The sequence below is a fragment of the Maniola jurtina genome, chromosome 4, assembly GCF_905333055.1.
Source record: "Maniola jurtina chromosome 4, ilManJurt1.1, whole genome shotgun sequence".
Classification (NCBI taxonomy): domain Eukaryota; kingdom Metazoa; phylum Arthropoda; class Insecta; order Lepidoptera; family Nymphalidae; genus Maniola; species Maniola jurtina.
Window position 1 is genome coordinate 9,638,365 of NC_060032.1, and position 20,757 is coordinate 9,659,121.

Genomic DNA, 20,757 nt, shown 5'->3' on the forward strand with positions numbered 1-20,757 from the left:
ATGCATAATATCGCGTCTTCAAACTCAGACAGCTAGCTATGTCTAATTCCAACATACCCTATTCAAGAATAGTCGGTCCCGTTACGAAAGACGGTGGAATATAATAACGCTTTGTGTTTTTACTTCAAAACGTCCCGTTTTATTTGATTGACATTAATTCTTTGTAGCTATTCAAAAGTAATCTCAATTAATCTGCCCGATTGTACTTTTGAAATAGGCTCTGCGATTCGGTTGAGATCGTCACTCAGCGGCCAGCGCCCATGCTACGAGTAGAAAGAGCCATACTAGGTGTTCTGTACAATCTATGCAGTGTTCAAAGCAAGAATGAAAAGCTCTGTAGAAGAACTAGAGTAACCTACATAGATTTACGAGTTACGAAGCTGGTGACACTGGACAGCGCAGTGTTACGTAGCTCAAAGAACTGATAAACTATGGAGATGTAAGATATAGGTAGCTAACTATATTATTGAGAATTTCGCAGCTATTGTCGATGTTGTATATGGTAAAATCTTTACCTACCTAACCTACTAGTACCTCTCAGTTGAAAGAAATCGACTTGTTTGTGACAACGAGAAACAACTGATTTTACCTACTTAGTTAAATTAAAATGAGATGGTCATCCTAGTGGAACCACTATCCGTATAAAATGTCTGCTATTAGACAGATATAATTGTTGGTTTAGTTAAGTATTTGTTTGCTATATTTTTATCAAAAATCAGTCAAGTGCGAGTTGGACTCGCACAGAAAAGGTTCCGTACTACCATCGTATAAGAAATAACACTTTTAAATTTTTTGATTTTCATGGTGGCAATTTTGAAATTTTTTGTATTTGTTGTTATAGCGGCAATAGAAATACATATTCTGTGAAACTTCAGGTCGCTACCTATTATGGTTCACGAGACAGGTACATCCCACGGACAGACAGACAGATGGACAGACGGATAGCGGAGTCTTAGTAATAGGGTCCCGTTGGCACCCATCCGGTACGGAACCCTAAAAAGTAGATGTAAAATGTCAACGCTTTTCACTTCACGGCTAATTTAAGTGGCCGGGGAAGCACGAAGAAACGAAACTTTCACAACCGACTAGAAACTCAAATGACCCAATCGAATCCAACGACACATTGGCACACAAAATGTTTGCAAAATGCTGGCGTTAAAGCCATTTCTACTAACGTGTGTTAAACTATTAATTTAAATATTTCGAACAAACCGTATACTATTAAACAATAAGATTAATGTAAATTTTTATATCTTCGCAAGCTATGGAGAACTGTAAAACGGTGGCTGTAAAATCACCATAAATCGGCACGGTCAACGTGATACAGGGTCTGAAGTGCCCTGCATAGCCGCAAAACCAACACGAAGAAAAAGAAGAAGCTATGGACCACATTTTTTTATCATTATAAATACATTATTATTATGAAGTGTAGTTGAACAAACGTGAAAAAAGTTCTAATTTTTTTAAACAACACATGTGCGTGACAGTTGTGATCTAGTTGACCATGACCATCACGATTCACGCGACTCGAAACATCTTGCAATTTAAATTACGAAAAGCCAAACATCCTAAACACCCGGTTACAGAAAATACTTGCTACCAATTTATAGGTATTTTTTTATTCTATTACAAGTTAGTCCTTGACTGCGATCTGACCTGGTGCTAATTAATGATGCAGTATAAGATGGAAGCGGACTAACTTGGAAAGGGTTAGCGGTTTATTATTAAAACCCATTACACCCCTTATCAATTTCTACACGGCATCCTACCGAAATGCTAAATCGCTTGGCGGCATGACTTTCTTTGGTGGGAAAGTCAAAGTCAAATCATTTATTCAAATTGGGTATGTACCATTGTACACTTTTTGATTATCAACTGTTAAATTTGTAAGGCAATAATGATAATTAATTACGTAAACTTAAAATTAAAGCTACGAGGGTTCCAAACGCGCCCAGGAAGAGTGGCAACTCTACCTGGGCGCCATAGCCTCCCACAAGGCAAAATGCTTAGTTGTTGGTATGAATAGTACGCATTGCATTCGTCATCATTCGTAGATATTTAGAAGCTCGGAATTGTAACATCTGTATGTACACACACCCACATTTATGCAAATAAAGAATTGAATTAGAATAAGTGCCTAAGTAGGCTAGTATCAGCCTACACGAGAAAAAGTTTTTTTTGCTATAATTTAAAATATTGTTAAGGTCTGAACCCTACATAGTCGAAATTCCATGGACTTGTAATAATCGATTTGCTTCCTCGTTTATTATATTCATAGAATATGGAATGCTGTATGGGCTTCCATTTTCCCTACCCAATTGAAATATTGGAACCTTTTCAAGAAGAATGAATAGGCAACATTTAGGCGCGTTCCACCTATTCTGGTATGATTCTAGTCAAGCGCATGCCTATTCAGATAAAAAAAAACTGTAACTCTCAGTAAATGAAACCATATAATGCAAAGTGTTGGGGATTTACGCTATTTTAGAGTCAACATTTTCTGTTGATACTTCAGAATCGAAGTATCATCGTAATGACGTGGAATAAATAGGTATGCTAGAGCAGCTAGAATATGTAATGCTCTTTTGGCTTCCGTTTTCCACGCTAGCTCAAAAGAGGTATGAATAAGCACTTACAAGGCAGGCACTTCCCTTAGATTGCATCAACACCTAATGTTTGGCATGATTAGTGAGTATTGCTTGCTTTTTCTAAAGGTGTAGTAGTGGAAGGGCAGACAGTGCACAGTTAATGTTATTGCTACACCATACAGATGGTTATAGCACATCATAACGAAATAAGTTCATATTTCTGGCATAACTTTCACACAGCAACACAATCTCACAGATAGAATTTTTTCGATTTAATTCACAATCCTAATAGCTTCATAGCGGTGGCTTATTTTCGCAAAATGTTCATAAATTACAGCTTATACTATCTTAGATAATTCCTCTTTCTATTGATGAAAACCATATGACAATCTATACAGTAGTTTCTCAGATTAGTCTGAACAAACACGAACTCAGAGCTGCAGGCAACGTTAAATTATAATAATATGTAGTGCATACTATCTAAGAAGTTCTTGTACAATAATGGGACATTTATGGAGAGTTTTTTTATTTAACTTAAGAGTTACTTAACTAAGACAGTCAATGGTTATTTAAAATAAACTGTTAAAAGATGTTTCAAATGAATATTATAGAGCACGACAATAGGAATCCATGGGAAAATACTCTCATTAAATAGAAACCATTGTTAGGTCACAATTATCATAATGCAATAAGGTACAAATTTCTTAATTATAAGGTTGCATGGAAATGGTCGGTTTTGCATTTATCAGCCCACAATGTAGTGTAATAGTTACATAGCTTATGTATTGCATATCTATGTACTACATATTGTTACATTTTGTTCCTTTTAAAGAGTAACCACTAAGTTTCTTGCCGGCTCTACTCAGAAGAACCTGCTTTCTGAACCTTTGATAGTCTAGAAACATTACAAGTGGCACAACTTTTCTACATGCAATTAACAAAATTATTCATTTCATTTAATAAAATTGATTTCTATATTATTCTTTACAGAAAATCGTAATATTTTATTGCATAGATCTATATCTGTGCTTCTGTTGATATGAGTGTTTATTTTTTGTGCACTAATACCACAAACGAAACAACAATAGTTTGCAGTATCACTTAACATTAAAGGAACGCAATCCGCTACCTATATAGAAAACCACTGAACAATCGGACTTTAGTATTTAAGAAACGTACATTACATTAATTAGCAAGTATATTGGTTAATATAGTTTACAATCTATAGAGTCAGAAAACAAGGAAGACGCATATTTTAAACATAGTAGATGAATTTCTGATGCAAGGGTAATATTAAATACCAAATTAGTGTCTATTTTTATATACAACAAAAGTAGAATACTAATAAAGTTTACAGAAAGATGGAATGTTAGTAGCGCATAGCTTACCCTGTCCGCATTTCTCTGACTTTGGAGTAGAAGTCATCATTACATTGATCTCAATTCACTGACATATTAACACAAATTATGGGGGTTTCCAAAGTTAATTATTTAAAAGTTTGTAATAAAAATTAAAATATTTAATAAAATAAGAATCGACCGGAAGCCATATTAGACACCATATTTTATTTTGAATCTGTCAAATTTATGTTTGTTTATGCTTTGGACATTGGACATAGGTATAAGTCCTGGTGTACACAGTAGGTACCTACTACACGGCTGTATCTTTGGTTGATGCCTGTTTTAATACAATACAGACTTTGTTTGGTTATTCTGTCTACGGTGTCAACGGTGCAAGGGCGATTGTTGCAAAAAATCAATCGTATGAATCGAACAATCAACCAATTTGAATAATTGATTGTAGATTTATTTATCTTCACAAAAACACTAAAATAATAATCGAAAATCTTTCGATTCTTAAATCTACGAATGTGAAGCGCACGGTCTGGAACGAAAAATTGAAAGTCTAAATTAATTGCACAATTGCATTTGATTTTCGATCCATTCGTTATAGATTCGTGCGATAAGTAACAAATGAACAATTGAAAACGTTCGATTGATTTTCGATTGTTTAGTTGTTATTTGATTGTTTTCGAATAATAATAACAGTTGGATAATTTGATTGTTATTCAATAAACACGTAGGTAGTTATCTAAAGTTACTAATTTCAGTGTACCCATGGTGTACCCTTAAATTTTTGTGGATTTAATTTATAATTTTGGGTCACGTTCGTATCTTCAGTCTTATTTTTGTATCCTTTTCAATGAGACTTATTTAGGACCATTTACCATTTTCTGCCGTTCACACCTCAAAAAAACTAAATTTCATATCCCCCGCTTTTATCGTCGTTTTAGGGTTAGGGTCTCACTCGTAAGATTTATGATTTGCCACGTCTTATCATCTGGCAATGCTCTGCTGACAGCAGTTGACAGCCAGTATTATATTAGTCTGTGGTTGACAGTGGTGTGACAGTGGTTGACAGGTTTGACAGGTGTCGGTGTGTCGAAAATGGAGTGTTTGACGCGGAACTTGAAATAAATAAGTGGAAAATGCAATGAATATTTTGAGCTTTAGATACCTAACTTTCAGGTTAAACTATGCAATTTGATCATTAAAAAGTGACCCTTCAATATTTTTGTTGGATAAAACATTTATTGAGTGTTGATTACAAGAACAATAAATCGTAATCATGGCGGACCCCCTCAGTTTACTCCGACAGTATAATGTAAATAAAAAAGAAATTATTGAGCGTGACGGTCAAATAATATTTGGCGAGTTTTCGTGGCCCAAGAATGTCAAAACTAACTATCTTATGTGGGGGTAAGTAAACGTAACTTATGCTTATAATTTCATAATTAGAATAATCAGTGCTGACTGCTATACAATGTTATTTTGGAATAGGTCTGGCAAGGAAGGCAGCGATAAAGAATATTATACTCTGGAATGTCTGCTGTTTATCCTTAAAAACATACAACTTGCTCATCCTGTGTATGTCAAGCAAGCAGCTGTAAGTATTATTTTGACATTGGTATTAGGTTACATTAGTGACAAGAAATAGCAATTTATTTTCCCTTGCAGGCAGCGAATATTCCACCTGTACGTCGTCCTGATCGTAAAGAGCTGCTTGCTTATCTCAATGGTGAAACAGCCACTTGTGCATCAATAGACAAAAGTGCACCACTGGAAATTCCAACACAGGTCAAATCACTTTTCATTTTCAAATGTATGTTTTTTGTTATGGGAGGATTCAAACTCATTAGTGACTGAGAAGTTAGATAGTACTTAGTAGTTACCCAGCAATGATCTTTGTGAATCAGCACTCACAGCTCACTTCTCAGCCGCGAAAAAGATTGAATCAAAATATGTATTGCAAAATGAATAGGCTTGATGTGAAATTACAGGTCAAACGCACACATGATAATGATGGTGGCGAATCAGCTGCTAAAAAGCCTCGCATTGAGGAAACTCATGTACAAAAAGTTCGTGAACAGCTGGCAGCTCGGTTGGACGCCCCTAAAGAAGCTTCAGTCACTGTTGATAATATAAAGTAAGAATTATAAGAAAACTTTTATACTGACCACACATTACAGTAGGAGTGGCCCCACTATGATTCATTATAAAAATTTAAATTAACTATAAATTTCTCTTCACACTTACCGCACGATTGCTGTCAACAAATCTGTCTAGACAGACTTGTTGAACGTATGTAATATCATATCCTTACTTGATTTGTAATTACTATAGACTTTAACTTTAGGTCATTGTCTGAGGCTATGTCAGTGGAGAAAATTGCAGCTATCAAAGCTAAACGTTTAGCCAAAAAGAGGACAACTATAAAAAGCCATGACTATGCTGACACTTTGGGTGTTGTTGGATCAGACCTTAGAGCTATTCTGGACTATGATGTGGATCTCACTAAAGATATTATCAGCCGGGAGAGGCAATGGAGAACTAGGACCACAGTATTACAGAGCAATGGAAAGGTATAATAAACAAAGGGATTGTGGTGAAATTATACTTTAAAGTGACATTTGATAACAGTGCAGTATTGTGCAACATTATTTAAGTGTATACAACTATCAAAAATAAAGACCCCAATTTTTTATTTAACTATAAGAATTACAGAGTTGAAGCCATAGTGCTGGATCTTGCCTTGATAACAACTTAAATATATGTATTATAAATATCAAACACCTGGACTCACAAGATTTGTCAGGCATACTCAACTAAATATTATGTGAGTCCTGCTGATAGTTGAAATGCCAAAAAACTTAAATACAGCTTTATTATTACAATGTCCCAAATATCAAGAATTTTTTTTGAAAAACAAGCAACCCTCGTAAATAAATTGACTAATTTAACTGCTAGTTTGCCAACACTAAATATTAGTTTATATTTTAGACATTCGCAAAGAGCATTTTAGCACTGCTGGGTAGCATAAGAGCCCGTGAGGAAGGTAGGCCAGGCATCCCGCGCCCGCAACCCGTGGTGATGCCACCGCCGACCGCGATGCCCATGCAACAGACGCAGTACAACAGATACGATCAGGAACGATTCATTAGGCAAAAGGAAGGTATGTAATGCTCACTCGTAGCTTTAGTTTTAAGTTTATACAATTAATAATAATTATCACCATTACATCATCCTCTTACAAATTCCACAACTGACAGTCAAAAAGTGTACAATGGTACCCAATTTGAATAAATGATTTAACTTTGACTTTGATCTGAATTCAAAACTTCATACATGTCACAAATATTGTGGTTAATTCTGTTGTGCACATTATCTCTAAAAACTAAATCAGTAGGTCTAAATCTAGTGCTAATCCTTTCGGTAGAAATATGAAAGGGATAGCAATATATTTTGGCCTGTCATTTTAGTTTAGGCACAACAGAATTGTAGTACTTTTATTTTTTGGTATAAAATAATTGTCTTGTATAAATGATAATATACTGTATAATATATAGCCTATATCTATAGAGGCATGTGCTGAAAAGTTGTATGATCTTTTTGTTTTGTTTCAGAAACTGAGGGCTTCAAAATCGACACTATGGGTACATACCACGGCATGACCCTTAAATCTGTGACAGAGGGCCCCAGCGCGCCTGCACCGGCCAGGGCGCCACAAACGCCGAACCACCCAAGACAAATGCCACGTAAGTATTGAAGTTATATAAATACAGAATTAAAAAAACAACCTATTTTAAGAAACACTAGGTTTATTTTAAAAACTAAAGATTGACAAATATAGCAGCAGCTTGAAACAATAAAATTTCAAATAATTTTTATTTTTTTCATGAGGTTCTCGATTATGTGTAGTACACAGATATGACAGTCTTCTTAAGGAGGTCCAGACATGAAAACGTCTCATTTATAGAGGTTTTACTCTCTTGTAGAGGTTTTGGGTGGTAAGAATGATGGGACCAGACAACTCAAGTCACTTATCTACTTTCAACTGCATATAAAAATACAGGGTGTAATCAGAACGCTAGCACAAAAGAAAACGGATGATAGATCTGATGATTACTGATAAGATACCATAAAAAAAACTACGAAAAAGAAATTTTAAAAATCTTTAATTTTTAAAAGTTCACAATATATTGCAAATAATTGGCTGTTGGCTGGAATCATCACGTAAAAGAGTATTATCAAACTGCAAGACTGTGTTTTAAGTTTTGGATAGACTGTGGTAAGCCCAGTAGTGGAGAAATATATAATGACATGACAAAGACTCGTGCTATATTTAAAAAGAAATTAAAATGGTGCCAGAATAATGAGGAAGCTATAAAAATGGACATTTTAGCGACGCATAGAGCTGACAAAAATTTTACACAGTTTTGGAAAGCGACTAAATCATTAAATAAAAAAGAAAGTAGGCCAGTGAGTGTCAGTAACGTACAGGACAGCAGGGAGATAGCCAACATGTTTGCAAAACATTTCTCCGTGAAACCATTAGACGTTGCACATGTGCTCCACTCTCAGCCTTTGTCACCATCACCTAAAACAGTACACTTTAGTCCAACTGATATATTCCGAACGATTAAAGATATGAAACGTGGTAAATCACCAGGCCATGATGGTCTGAGTGTTGAGCACATGTTATACGCTGGAAACAAATTGTATGAGGCCTTGTCAACGCTATTTAATATGTGCATTAAACATGGTTATCTTCCTGCAGATATGTTAAAGACGGTAGTGGTTCCTGTGCCAAAAAACAAGACGGGCGATATGTCCAGTATAGCTAACTATAGGCCCATTTCGCTGGGGACAATTGCCGGCAAGGTACTTGAGCGGTTGTTGCAGCCTGAACTGATGAAGAATGTACAGATTAGTGATGCTCAGTTTGGTTTTCGTCCCGGTCTCTCTACAGACTCGGCAATTCTGTCTCTGAAGCACGTCGTAAATTACTATAAAAGTCGTGATACATCGGTGTATGCGTGTTTCTTGGATCTGACTCGCGCATTTGATCTTGTTAATTATAATATATTATGGAGAAAAATGCGCGACTCAAATGTACATAGCAGTATTGTCGGGCTGATGAGATACTGGTATGAGAACCAAACGAACATTGTGCGTTGGGGCGACACAGCCTCTAGTGAGTTTAGACTAGAGTGTGGTGTACGTCAGGGCGGTTTAACCTCTCCGGACCTGTTCAATCTATACGTTGATGACCTGATTGAGGAGCTAAGTGGTACTGGCATCGGTTGTCATATTGACGGAGTTTGTTTTAACAACTTAAGTTACGCCGATGACATGGTGCTGCTTAGCCCCTCAATAAACGGTCTCCGTAAATTAGTATCGATCTGCGAAGGTTACGCCTTGAGACATGGATTAAAATACAATGTACGCAAATCAGAAATGTTGATTTTTAGAGCTGGTAAAGGCCCGGAGAGGATACCACCAGTTTTGTTAGATGGAACACCAGTTCAGGTTGTGCAACAGTTCAGGTATCTCGGACACATGTTAACGGGATCCCTGAGCGACGATTTTGATATAGAACGAGAGCGAAGGTCACTGGCAATACGGTGCAACATGCTCGCTCGCCGATTTGCTCGGTGCTCTGAGGATGTTAAAGTTACATTGTTTAAAGCTTATTGTATGAGTTTTTATACTTCACAACTATGGATCAATTACACCAAAAGATCTTTTAACATCCTCAGGGTACAGTATAATGATGCCCTTCGCATTTTATTAAAAATGCCAAGGTATTGTAGTGCGTCGGGCATGTTCGCCGACGCTGGAGTCCCGGACTACTACGCCATTATACGAAATAGAATTGCGGGTTTCTGGGAAACAGTCCGCAATTCTAAAAATAAGATGCTTAAAGTCGTCGCTCAGGCGTCCCCTGACAATGTGTTCTATAAACACTGGCTACGGGTACACCAGATCCCTAACGTAAAATGACTAACTATTTCATTTTAAACTATTTTAATTTTTATATTATATTTTGTATTTTTTACTGTTTATATGGGTCCCTAACCTGCAATAAAACGATTTTATTTATTTATTTATTTATTTAATAAAGCATCTGACTGATGCTAGAGGTTAACGAACGTTCCGTAAATAGGTCACTCGAAGCCAATGCCGCGTCATAGGTGGGGCATTAACCTGAGTTTTGCACGCTATACAATGCGGGTTTGAAAAATACTAAATCACTAAAACTACAAGATAAAGCAAATGGTTATTGGCATTGGATTGTGTTAAGGTAGTATAATAATAACGCTAAGTTTTTGCTAACATTCTGGTTACACCCTGTATTTTCAGAGAACGGCGCGGTTCCGGGAACGCCGGGCAGACGTGACCTGCTGCCAGTGGCAGCTGCGCGTGCGCCCACGGGCGGCGGCAAGCGGCCCTCGCGCACGCCCATCATCATCATCCCCGCCGCTACCACTTCGCTCATATCCATGTATAACGTTAAAGACATGTTGCAAGACCTCAAGTATGTATACTTCAACACCTCAACTTAATATTACATTAACGACTGCAGGCGGCGGCAATTGAACCAATAATTTTTCTAAACAGATTCTGTATCAGAGCTCATTTTTAGAAAAGAATTATTTCCAATCAATTACAGATTTGTACCTGTAGAGCAAAAGAAAACAGAAGGAGCAGCTCGTGAGAATGAAGTACTCTTACAAAGGAGAAAAGGTCCACAAGGTGACCAAGTGCCCAACAATGCCACAACAATGACGGTTTGTAAACTTAAATTGATTTGCAACATTTTTGTTAAATCAAGTGTTGTTACAAACAAATGTAGTTACAATTTCATGAATTATTGATTTTCTTGATTCAAACATGAAGAAAACCAATAGACCAACCAATGATTAAAAAAAGGTTGCAATGAAATTGTTAATTTTTGTGATTTGATTATGTCATCTCTTTTCGCTCCAGCTACTAGATTGATTATTCTGTATAGTTTGAAATATTTTAACAGTAGATTGATAATAGATTAATAGAAAACCAATAGACCAACCAATGATTAAAAAAAGGTTGCAATGAAATTGTTAATTTTTGTGATTTGATTATGTCATCTCTTTTCGCTCCAGCTACTAGATTGATTATTCTGTATAGTTTGAAATATTTTAACAGTAGATTGAAGTAACTCAAAGCATTAAATTCCTGGTGTGGCACTACTAAAAGCCATTAAATAAAATAAGAAGAAGTATTAAATTCGTCAAAAACACGAGTTCCGGTACCCGACAAGTTAGTCGTTCAAAGAGTTAATTTCAGTGTCAAAGGACACTGTCTCAGGAGCATAACAAACCTTAAAGCCAGTTGTACCCAACATCTATTAATTTTCGTACATATGGACGTTTTTGAACTGGTATGAGCGCGGATGAACAAATACCGCCACTGTTTTCTACTTATTCCCTGAGTCCATTACTTTAATCAAGTAGATGTTATCAGTCTGTTGTACGTGAGACTGGCTCCCTGCCATATCACTTTGGCCAGCCAAGCTCAATCCAGAATCCAAACAGGTCAGTGACGATTTCACGGAATCTTGCTGGAGAACCCATAAAGGCTTCTTGATCCCCTACTCAGTGAACTGGTGACATTAAACGAGTTGTAGGGATTCAGGCGGCCCAACACCGTGGGTTGTGTTAGACCTATGTCCAGCAGTGGACGCCTATGTCCAGCAGTGGACGCCTATAGCCTGACGACAACTTACGCCATGAGTCTATGTGTACAGGTGCCATACCGCGTGGTGGACAGCCCGGGCAGGCTGTCGGCGGCCGAGTGGGACCGCGTGGTGGCCGTGTTCGTGCAGGGTCCAGCCTGGCAGTTCAAGGGATGGCCCTGGGACGGCAATCCTGTTCAAATCTTTGCTAACAGTTTGTATATTTTTGTACTTTTAGTTAAGCTTACAAAAGTTGGTAATCAATAGGATAAAAGTTTTAATTTACGTAATTTAATAAATATAAAAATGAAAATAAAAAAGCCTTATATTTATCCTTAATAAATTTCTAAACAAAGAATTGGTTGACAAAAAAATGATTTTTTTTTTAATTTTAAGGACCTCTCATTGAGTAAAGGCCTCCTCCAGATTTTTATTTTATTTTTTCCTAATTTACGGTGCATCAAAAACCTGATCGGGTTTCTGTACACTGGTATTCCTTCCTCATTACAAGTTTTTATATGAGATATATTATTGTAAAGTATACAAAAGATTAAATGAGGGTGGTTTCAAAATAATATTGATGCAGCTTTTTCGAGATTGACCAGCAGAGTAGTTGTTTTTTATTTATTTAGATATAAGTTAACCCTTGACTGCAATCTCATCTGGCGGTAAGTGATGATGCAGTCTTAGACTGGAAGTGGGCTAACTTGGAAGAGGTATGGCAGTTTTTTTTATTGAACCAATACTCATTTTGGTTTCTACACGGGATCGTACCGGAACGCTAAATCACTTGGCGCATGGCTTTGCCGGTAGGGTGATAACTAGCCTCCCACCAGACCAGAGCAGAGAAAATTTAGAAATTATAAAATGCCAAATTTCCCCTACCAGGATGAAAACCGGGACTCCCTATTAATAAAACCACTGCGCTATTCCTACCGCAGTGGTTTTATTAGTAGAAGGTCGTCAATAATGTTTCTGTCGAACAGTATGCGCGTTCCACCTGAAGTTCGACGAGATGAAGCTGGACGCGAACGTGGCGCGCTGGGCGGTCACTGTTCTCAACCTGAGCCGCACCAAGCGGCATCTGGACCGCGCTGCTCTGCTCGGCTTCTGGGAGACCCTTGACAAGTACGTGCAAGCAACCGTCCGCCGCTTTACTCGGCGACAATATAATAGGAGATTATTCAACATGGGCGTAATGTAATGTCTTACGTCACGGGCGCTGGGATAAATCCCAAGCGTAACGAGGGTGTTGCTGGGTGGGTGATCAAAACTCCTTGGAGTTATTTTTGTTCTGTGGACTACAACCCCTTAAGCTGTAATAGATTCTGTAGAAACTTTGATCTTCCGGAATATAATTATAGCTTATGTCTGTCTTCGAAATGCAAAGCTACCTTGGGTTTCAAATTTTGGCAAAATCAGTTTAACCTTTAAGGCTTTCGCTTTTATAATATATGGATGTTTAAGATATAAAGAATATGTTTTGTTACAGGCACATGATGAAGAATAAACCACACCTAAGGTTCTGAGTTAGTGTTAGATTTATAGAATTTTATCAAATAGACTATATTAATGACACTGTGTGAATATCCGAACGCCTTATCGCAAAGAGAATCTAAGTCAATTCATACCATTTAAGAAATTATTTTGGCTCAATACTACCTACTTAGCTTTGTAGTATTAAATATCTATTATATAATAGCACAATAAAACTATACCAATTCTCCGATTCTGGATATTTATAATATTCGGAGTAACAAGCAAGTGTAAACGAATAATTTGAACTAACTAGCGTAAAATATTACGGCTGCCTTGTTAAGAAGGCATCGGTGCACGAATTTGGGTATAAGTGGTTCGGTTACCCGAAAGACGAAGTGCAATCGCACTATTAGCTATTATAAAATATAATCTTTGTACATAACGTTTGACAAGACAAGTATTTGTTGTACACATATACTTCTCGATTATATAGTATACTAGTATTTTGCTCGGTGCGCGAGCTGCTAAAGCAGCTCGCGTGACGTGGTTAGGTTTATGAGTTGTATTAAACCGATTTTTTTTATTAAGATACACAAATTACCCCGAAAACCCCATAAAACGACACTTATATCAATTTTTTTCTTAAAAAGTGCACGCCCGCCATCTTGGATTTAAAAATAAATGTCGTTATCAAAATCAGCACCCTGGAAAACTCTGAAAACAACATCCATATCATTTTTTGTAAAAACGGGGTAGTTGAGGTTAATAAAGTAGGGTGCGTGGGTGCGCGGACCACTAAAGTGGTCCGCGAGCATGCAGAGTTTGTTTCACTGAGTAGACCTTCGGACCCTGATCATCTTTTGCCAAGAAACCACTCTTCCATCTTTTATAGCCTCCGAGATAGACACCGACGAAATTTGTACGGCGGCCATCTTGTTTTTCCAAAATTTTCCACTTTTTCTATTAATCGTTTACTACATTCTTCAAAGATTGCGAGTTTCAACGAAATCGGTTGGAAAACAAAAGAGTCGCAAAAATCATACAGGCCGCCATCTTGTTTTTCTGAAATGTCATAATTTTTGCCCTACTCGCCTCCCCCACCCAAACACATCTCCCCTACATTATTGTATCGTTTTCCGTCTCTTTCTAGGAGAATGAGACATTCAATATTCGCCATACAAAATGTATGTAAAAATAAATTCCGCCATTTTGAATTTTTTTTCTATTAATCGAGTAGACCTTCGGACCCTGATCATCTCTTGCCAAGAAACCACACTTCCATCTTTTATACCCTCCGAGCTGGACGCCGGCAAAATTTGTATGGCGGCCATCTTTTTTTCGCCATTTTGAATTTTTTTTCAGCTTTTTGGCAATTGGATGACGTCATAAATGACATTTGGTCGAGCACCCCCCACCTATCTTCAATACCTTGAGCGGACCCATCACCCGTCTCCGACATCCTCGATCATCAGCTATTTCCAAATTTTTCCTCGATTTTTTTTTTGTTTTCTATACGAAACCATCAGTGGGAAAAAAAATTTCATACAAAATTTTACAGGAGGAGTTTTTGGGGAGAATCTCGAAAATCTCCCCAAATGTGGCAACACTGTTTACATATTTCGATACTGCTGGTTGAGTCACACAATCGATTGATACATGTCGACTTTCCAAAATGTTGCCAACTGCCTCAAAAACGTGATCAAAATTTCGAAAAATTAAAAAAAATACAAAATGGCCGCCAACTCGTTTCACAGAAAGATTTTACACGGTTTCATAATTTTCCTATTAACTACAGGATATACCGCGCCCGATGACGTTTCAATCTTTCCTCTCGCTCGCACCCACGCGAAAGGGGATACCGTGAAAAAGACCGTGTCGAAAATCACTTTTACTTTGATAAATTCCAGTGTTGCCAGCCTCCGGCAGTAAAAATACCCAAATGTCATTTGTACGAGCAAAACACGTAATCACTCATACTTGAGTTTTGCTAAAAGTGCGTATTTCGATTTTTTACAATTTCCCGAAAATCTTGAAATTTCCCTAAAAATGGGGTAATTTTTTCCCACCGATCTATACCTCGAATCTATACGTACAACCGCTTCATAGAAGTCGAATCGCTCCGATGTTGCCAACTTTGAGATATATAACTTTTAAAATTGCATTTTTTCGTACCTCGAACAAAACGGCCGCCATGACAGCCGCCATCTTGAATTTTTTAAAACCACTCCCGTTCTGTCAAAATACAGGATAAACGTGGGCGAAACACGAAAAAATAGTTATCCTCGACTACCCCGTCTTGGATCTGTGGCGCCGCGGTTCGGGGTCGAAAATTCAAAATTTTCAAAACGCTACGGTTCGGCCGCCATCTTGTTTTTCCAATTTTTTTCACATTTTCTATTAACCGTTTACTACTTTCTTCAAAGATTGCAAAATTCAACGAAATCGGTTGGAAAACAACGGAGCTGCAAAAATCACGTCGGCCGCCATCTTGTTTTTCCGAAATGTCATAATTTTTCCCCAGAGGGTTCCCGAAACCGAACACAACTCCCCTACATCATTATATCATTTTCCGTCTCTTTCTAGGAGAACAATTATGTCAATGAGTCAGTCAGTGAGTGGTAATCGAGCTATATATAGTATAACTAGTTTTTGCTCGGTGCGCGAGCTGCTAAAGCAGCTCACGTGACGTGGTAAGGTTAACTTTATTATATAAAACCAAATTGATTTATTAAGATACATAATTCACCCCGAAAACCCCCATAAAATGACAGGCATTTCTATCTTTTGTAGAAAATGTAAGTCCGCCATCTTGGATTTGAAAATAAATATCATTATCAAAATCAGCACCCTGGAAAACCCTGAAAACGATATCCATATTATTTTTTTGTAAATTAGGATAATAATTTAGTAGGGTGCGTGGGTGCGCGGACCACTAAAGTGGTCCGCGAGCATGCAGAGTTTGTTCCACCGAGTAGACCTTCGGACCCTGATCATCTTTTGCCAAGAAACCACTCTTCCATCTTTTATAGCCTCCGAGATAGACACCTACGAAATTTGTACGGCGGCCATCTTGTTTTTCCAAAATTTTCCACTTTTTCTATTAATCGTTTACTACATTCTTCAAAGATTGCGAGTTTCAACGAAATCGGTTGGAAAGCAAAAGAGTTGCAATATAGGCCGCCATCTTGTTTTTCTGAAATGTCATAATTTTTCCCTACTCATATTGCGCACCAAAACATATCTCCCCTACATTATCGTATCGTTATCCGTCTCTTTCTAGAAGAATGAGGCATTCAATATTCACCATACAAAATGTATGGAAAATTAAATTCCGCCATTTTGAATTTTTTTTCTATTCATCGAGTAAATCTTTGGATTCTGATCCTCTTTTGCCAAGAAACCGCACCTCCATCTTTTATACCCTCCGAGCTGGACGCCGGCGAAATTTGTATGGCGGCCATCTTTTTTTCGCTATTTTGAATTTTTTTTCAGCTTTTTGGCAATTGGATGACGTCATGAATGACATTTGCTCGAGCACCCCCCACCTATCTTCAATACCTTAAGCGGACCCTTCACCCGTCTCCGAAATCCTCAATCATCAGCTGTCTCCATAATTTTGGCTTACTAAGTTTTTGTTTTCTATACAACACCATCAGTGAAAAAAAAAATTTTCATACAAAATTTTACAGGAGTTTCTTAGTTGAAAATCTCGAAAATCTCCCCAAAAGTGGCAACACTGGTTGCATATCTCCATACTGCCAGCCGAGATACACAATCGATTCATACATATTGACTTTCCAAAATGTTGCCAACTGCCTCAAAAACGTGATCAAAATTTCGAAAAATTAAAAAAAATACAAAATGGCCGCCAACTCGTTTCACAGAAAGATTTTACACGGTTTCATAATTTTCCTATTAACTACAGAATATACCGCTCCCGATGACGTTTCAATCTCTCATCTCGCTCGCACCCAGGCGAACCGATCGCCCCTAAAAAAGACCATGTCGAAAATCACTTTTGCTTTGATAAATTCTAGTGTTGCCAGTCGCCGGCGACAAAAGTACCTAAATGTCATTTGCACGAGCAAAACACGTAATCGCTCATACTCGGAGTTTGCTAAAAGTGCGTATTTCGATTTTTTACAATTTCCCGAAAATCTTGAAATTTCCCTAAAAATGGGGTAATTTTTTTCCTCCAATCTATACCTCGAGCCTATACGTATAATCGCTTCATAAAAACCGAATCGCTCCGATGTTGCCAACTTTGAGATATTTAACTTTTAAAATTGCGTTTTTTCGTACCTCGAACAAAACGGCCGCCATGACAGCCGCCATCTTGAATTTTTAAAAACCACTCCCGTTTTGTCAAAATACAGGATAATCGTGGGCGAAACCAAAAAAAATAATTATCCTCGATTACCCCGTCTCGGATCTGTGGCGCCGCGGTTCGGGGTCGAAAAATCAAAAATTTTAAAACGCTACGGCTCGGCCGCCATTTTGTTTTTCCAATTTTTTCCACATTTTCTGTTAACCATTTACTTCTTTCTTCAAAGTTTGCAAAATTCAACAAAATCGGTTGGAAAACAACGGAGCTGCAAAAAGCACGTCGGCCGCCATCTTGTTTTTCCGAAATGTCATAATTTTTCCCCAGAGGGTTCCCGAATCCGAACACAACTCCCCCACATCATTATATCATTTTCCGTCTCCTTCTAGGAGAACAATTATGTCAATGAGTCAGTGAGTCAGTCAGTGGTAATTGAGCTATATATAGTATAACTAGTGTTTTGCTCGGTGCGCGAGCTGCTAAAGCAGCTCGCGTGACGTGGTTAGGTTTTACTATATTGTATTAAACCGAACTTATTTATTAATTTACACAATTCACCACAAAAACCCACAAAACGACACCCATATCAATTTTTTTCTTAAAAAGTGCATGTCCGCCATCTTGGATTTCAAAATAAATATCGTTATCAAAATCAGCGCCCTGGAAAACTCCGAAAACGACATCCATATCATTTTTTTGTAAATTAGGATAATAATTTAGTAGGGTGCGTGGGTGCGCGGACCACTAAAGTGGTCCGCGAGCATGCAGAGTTTGTTTCACCGAGTAGACCTTCGGACCCTGATCATCTTTTGCCAAGAAACCACTCTTCCATCTTTTATAGCCTCCGAGATAGACATCAACGAAATTTATACGGCGGCCATCTTGTTTTTCCAAAATTTTCCACTTTTTCTATTAATCGTTTACTACATTCTTCAAAGATTGCGAGTTTCAACGAAATCGGTTGGAAAACAAAAGAGTTACAAAATCATATAGGCCGCCATCTTGTTTTTTTGAAATGTCATAATTTTTCCCGATTTCCATCCCACACCCGAACATATCTCCCATACATCAATGTATCGTTTTCCGTCTCTTTCTAGGAGAATGAGACATTGAATATTCGCCATACATTTTCTATGGGAAAATAAATTCCGCCATTTTGAATTTTTTTTCTATTCATCGAGTAGACCTTCGGACCCTGATTATCTCTTGCCAAGAAACCACACTTCCATCTTTTATACCCTCCGAGCTGGACACCGGCGAAATTTGTATGGCGGCCATCTTTTTTTCGCCATTTTGAATTTTTTTTCAGCTTTTTGGCAATTGGATGACGTCATGAATGACATTTGCTCGAGCACCCCCCACCTATCTTCAATACCTTAAGCGGGCCCTCCACCCGTCTCCGATATCCTCAATCATCAGCTCTCTCCATAATTTTGGCTTACTAACTTTTTATTTTCTATACGACACCATCAGTGGAAAAAAAAAATTTCATACAAAATTTTACAGGAGTTTTCTAGTTGAAAATCTCGAAAATCTCCCCAAATGTGGCAACACCGGTTGCATATCTCCATACTGCCAGCCGAGATACACAATCGATTCATACATATTGACTTTCCAAAATGTTGCCAACTGCCTCAAAAACGTGATCAAAATTTCGAAAAATTAAAAAAAATACAAAATGGCCGCCAACTTGTTTCACAGAAAGATTTTACACGGTTTCATAATTTTCCTATTAACTACAGGATATACCGCTCCCGATGACGTTTCAATCTTTCATCTCGCTCGCACCCACGCGAAATGATCGTCCCTGAAAAAAGACAATGTCGAAAATCACTTTTGCTTCGATAAATTCCAGTGTCGCCAGTTCTCGGCGACGGAAATACCTAAATGTCATTTGCACGAGCAAAACACGTAATCGCTCATACTCGAATTTTGCTAAAAGTGCGTATTTCGATTTTTTACAATTTCCCGAAAATCTTGAAATTTCCCCAAAAAATGGGGTAATTTTTTTCCTTCAATCTATACCTCGAGCCTATACGTACAATCGCTTCATGGAAACCAAAACGGTCCGATGTTGCCAACTTTGAGATATTTAACTTTTAAAATTGCGTTTTTTCGTACCTCTAACATAATGGCCGCCACGACAGCCGCCATCTTGAATTTTTGAAAACCACTCCCGTTTTGTCAAAATACAGGATAATCGTGGGCGAAACAAGAAAAAATAATTATCATCAATTACCCAGTTTCGGATCTGTGGCGCCGCGGTTCGGGGTCGAAAAATCAAAATTTTTAAAACGCTGCGGCTCGGCCGCCATCTTGTTTTTCCAATTTTTTCTACATTTTCTATTAACCGTTTACTACTTTCTTTAAAGATTGCAAAACTCAACGAAATCGGTTGGAAAACAACGGAGCTGCAAAAATCACCTCGGCCGCCATCTTGTTTTTCCGAAATGTCATAATTTTTCCCCAGAGGACTCCCGAATCCGACCACATCTCCCCTACATCACTATATCATTTTCCGTCTCTTTCTAGGAGAACAATTATGTCAATGAGTCAGTCAGTCAGTGGTAATCGAGCTATATATAGTATAATTGGGTTTTAATCTATTTATTCAAAAGAAATGCTGAATTTCTTTTATTATCTCGAATTATTATAACTATTACAGCGTCTACAGCAAAAAAAAAAATCTCAGCAATAATATCTGTAGAATAAAAAAAATGTCAATAAACATAAATTATATACTTACCTGTATGTATTTTAAATAAATGTAATACTTTTGCTTTTGCGCCGGTTTTGTTATACAACGTGTAAAGCCAAAAATATTTTTTTTATGCTTTGAAATAAAAGATTTTATGGTTTTTAGTGTAGGTCAGTTCATCATTTCAAATCACAATCAATGTACATTTATACATACAACTTCCCACTTATGAATGCATAATAATGTATCATAATATACCCTTTGAAAGTATGTAGATTAAGTTACTGAAATTTAAAACAAAATTTAGAGAAAATCGCAAATAAATACAGGTCTAATACAGAAACTGCTAAGTTTTACTCGTTGAAAAATTAACTTTAGTTAGTAGTCTATTAATTATTATGCATATAAACTGTTTTATTCTTAATACCTAGTATTTCTTTGGTTTAACTAATGGTCCGGACAAACCTGCAAGTTGGTTTAAAAAAAATATATTTAATCTACTATAGGTGTACCGCTTGACTGAGATGGTTCGTGGAGTAGAGTGCAGGTTATGGGAAGATGACGTTAAATTCCTTGATTTTTACGTCAACTGTCACCTTCTAGCAGGTCGA

At 37.4% G+C, this 20,757-nt stretch overlaps 2 protein-coding genes across 2 annotated transcripts in view; one reads left to right on the forward strand and one right to left on the reverse strand.

Annotated features, from left to right (window-relative positions):
• LOC123864525 (guanine nucleotide-releasing factor 2) overlaps positions 1-4,171 on the reverse strand; it is a 56,402-nt gene extending 52,231 nt beyond the window's left edge. The window contains exon 1 of the mRNA XM_045905014.1: positions 3,977-4,171. Within this exon, the coding sequence (XP_045760970.1) occupies positions 3,977-4,016 (40 nt within the window). The 5' untranslated portion in view covers positions 4,017-4,171. The remainder of the gene's footprint in view (positions 1-3,976) is intronic.
• Positions 4,172-5,004: 833 nt separating this feature from the next.
• On the forward strand, positions 5,005-13,615 carry LOC123864530 (parafibromin). Its single transcript, XM_045905026.1, has 12 exons — positions 5,005-5,347; positions 5,429-5,534; positions 5,606-5,725; positions 5,929-6,074; positions 6,285-6,510; positions 6,929-7,100; positions 7,552-7,683; positions 10,292-10,466; positions 10,602-10,719; positions 11,718-11,859; positions 12,632-12,773; positions 13,138-13,615. The coding sequence occupies exons 1-12, from the start codon at positions 5,217-5,219 to the stop codon at positions 13,172-13,174; spliced, it is 1,647 nt and encodes a 548-aa protein (XP_045760982.1). The 5' UTR covers positions 5,005-5,216; the 3' UTR covers positions 13,175-13,615.
• The last annotated feature ends 7,142 nt before the right edge of the window (positions 13,616-20,757 follow it).

Bases quoted from the DNA above. Each gene is read 5' to 3' on its own strand.
- LOC123864530 (XM_045905026.1), top strand. From the start codon at position 5,217: ATGGCGGACCCCCTCAGTTTACTCCGACAGTATAATGTAAATAAAAAA. The intron at 10,467-10,601 runs GTATGTATACTT...AATCAATTACAG, and splicing joins GACATGTTGCAAGACCTCAA to ATTTGTACCTGTAGAGCAAA. The intron at 11,860-12,631 runs GTTTGTATATTT...TCTGTCGAACAG, and splicing joins TGTTCAAATCTTTGCTAACA to TATGCGCGTTCCACCTGAAG.